This window comes from Olea europaea, unplaced genomic scaffold, assembly GCF_002742605.1.
Source record: "Olea europaea var. sylvestris unplaced genomic scaffold, O_europaea_v1 scaffold3130, whole genome shotgun sequence".
NCBI classification, from domain to species: Eukaryota; Viridiplantae; Streptophyta; class Magnoliopsida; order Lamiales; family Oleaceae; genus Olea; species Olea europaea.
In genome coordinates this window covers 102,804-104,453 of record NW_019250074.1, presented here as the reverse complement: position 1 = coordinate 104,453, position 1,650 = coordinate 102,804, and the positions used below count along the sequence as shown (strand labels likewise).

Below are 1,650 nucleotides of genomic sequence, written 5' to 3'. Positions count from 1 at the left end.
GTTAAGCGGGTAATGGGGATGGCCCCACGAATATCAAATTTGATGATTTTTTTGTCATCCCTAACTTGGCCATGGAATCCTTGCTTTGCAATGTGTAGGCACAAGTAACATGAAGTATTGCACAAGTCCTCCGTGACATGACATGGTTATCATTCATGGGCCATTCGATCCCACAAATTGCCGCACACAATGAAATCATTAGACCCGCATGGACTCCTTCAAAAAATCACCCAGTAACAAAACATAGATTTCTCGTCAACCTGTTCTAGCTACGTAAGAGAATTCGGAAGACAGTTAAATCCCGTTTGTCTTCACTGTTCAATTTCATACTGCAAGAAAACTGCTGGGACTGGTTGGTTTTTATTTGGAAAATGCAAGATCCAAACTCTAAGTATTCGTTGAATCAGATGCCGTCTTTTTCGGGAGCAACGAGGCCGGCCCATCACCGAAGAGCGCATTCTGAGGTGAATTACCGGCTACCGGAGAATCTAGATCTGGTGTCGGACCCTTTCGACGCTCCGGTAGGAAGTGTGGAGGAGATGGGATCGGAGGACGATCTGTTTTCAACTTATATAAATATGGAGAAGCTCAGCGCTGGAGGTGGATCTGAGATTAATGACTATGTTTTCGATAATGTGGGTAGTGGAAGGGGTGGTTCTGGTGGTGGGGTGTCAGCTGACGGCGGCGAAGAGAAGAGTGGCCGTGGTGTTGCTAGGCCGAGGCATAGGCATAGTAACTCGGAGGATGGTTCGAGTTTCGTGTTTTCTGAAAGTATTATTGAAGCCAAGAAAGCCATGGCTCCTGATAAGCTTGCTGAGTTGTGGAGCATTGATCCTAAACGTGCCAAAAGGTAATTTGTTGCATTCTTAAATTTATGATTATAAATATGTAAAGTAATGGATCTTTTTATCTTGATGTGCTCGTTCTACTTTGATTGATTTGGTAATTTTTGACTTTAGTTGTAGGTCTAATTGTGACACAGATGAGATCTTAATCTGAGCATAGTTGATGTCTAAAATTGTTGGCACGATCAACTGGCAAGTCCTGCCTAGGTTAGAGCTGTGAATTCACAATATATTTCGGAGTAGAGGTTGTGCTAATGAATTACCGGAGGATTGCCGAACTTCAAAATTTCAAATCATGTGTAGATAAGAATAGACGATCCCATTCAGGATCAATTACCAAGCTGACTGTCATTAGTTACTGCAAATTTGGAATTATAAACCCAAAAAGAAGAGAAAAATCATCTTCAAATTTTGCTTGACCGGCCTGAACTGACTTGTTGGTATATGATTAACAATGAGGAATAAATCAATGATTAGCGGTATGTTTACGTTTTTGGGGAATATGTTTTTACCAACAGATGATTACCAAACTAAAATATATTTTTCTAGAAGTTTAGCAGGAGTTAGCCAGTCTCTACATGTTATATATCTTCTTTCCTTTCTGAACTCAAAAACATCCGACTTCAAACACCTTCTCTAGCCAAGCACTTCTCCTTTCTCGTAATGTTTCAGAAGTGTGTGGCCGTAGAATCTATTAGACTTTCAACATCTTTTGTATGTGGATTTTCCTTAATTGGAGTTTGATGGAGAAGAATTTCATATTTTCAGTTTTTTTTGTCTTGGTGGACACTGGATCAGAATTGGA

General features: G+C 40.4%; 1 protein-coding gene across 1 annotated transcript; it reads left to right on the top strand.

Moving 5' to 3' along the window:
* Positions 1 to 29: 29 nt before the first annotated feature.
* Positions 30 to 1,635, top strand: LOC111385344 (bZIP transcription factor 18-like). Its single transcript, XM_023009727.1, has 2 exons — positions 30 to 850; positions 960 to 1,635. Exons 1-2 carry the CDS (start codon positions 372 to 374, stop codon positions 997 to 999), a joined length of 519 nt encoding a protein of 172 aa, XP_022865495.1. The 5' UTR covers positions 30 to 371; the 3' UTR covers positions 1,000 to 1,635.
* Positions 1,636 to 1,650: the final 15 nt, after the last annotated feature.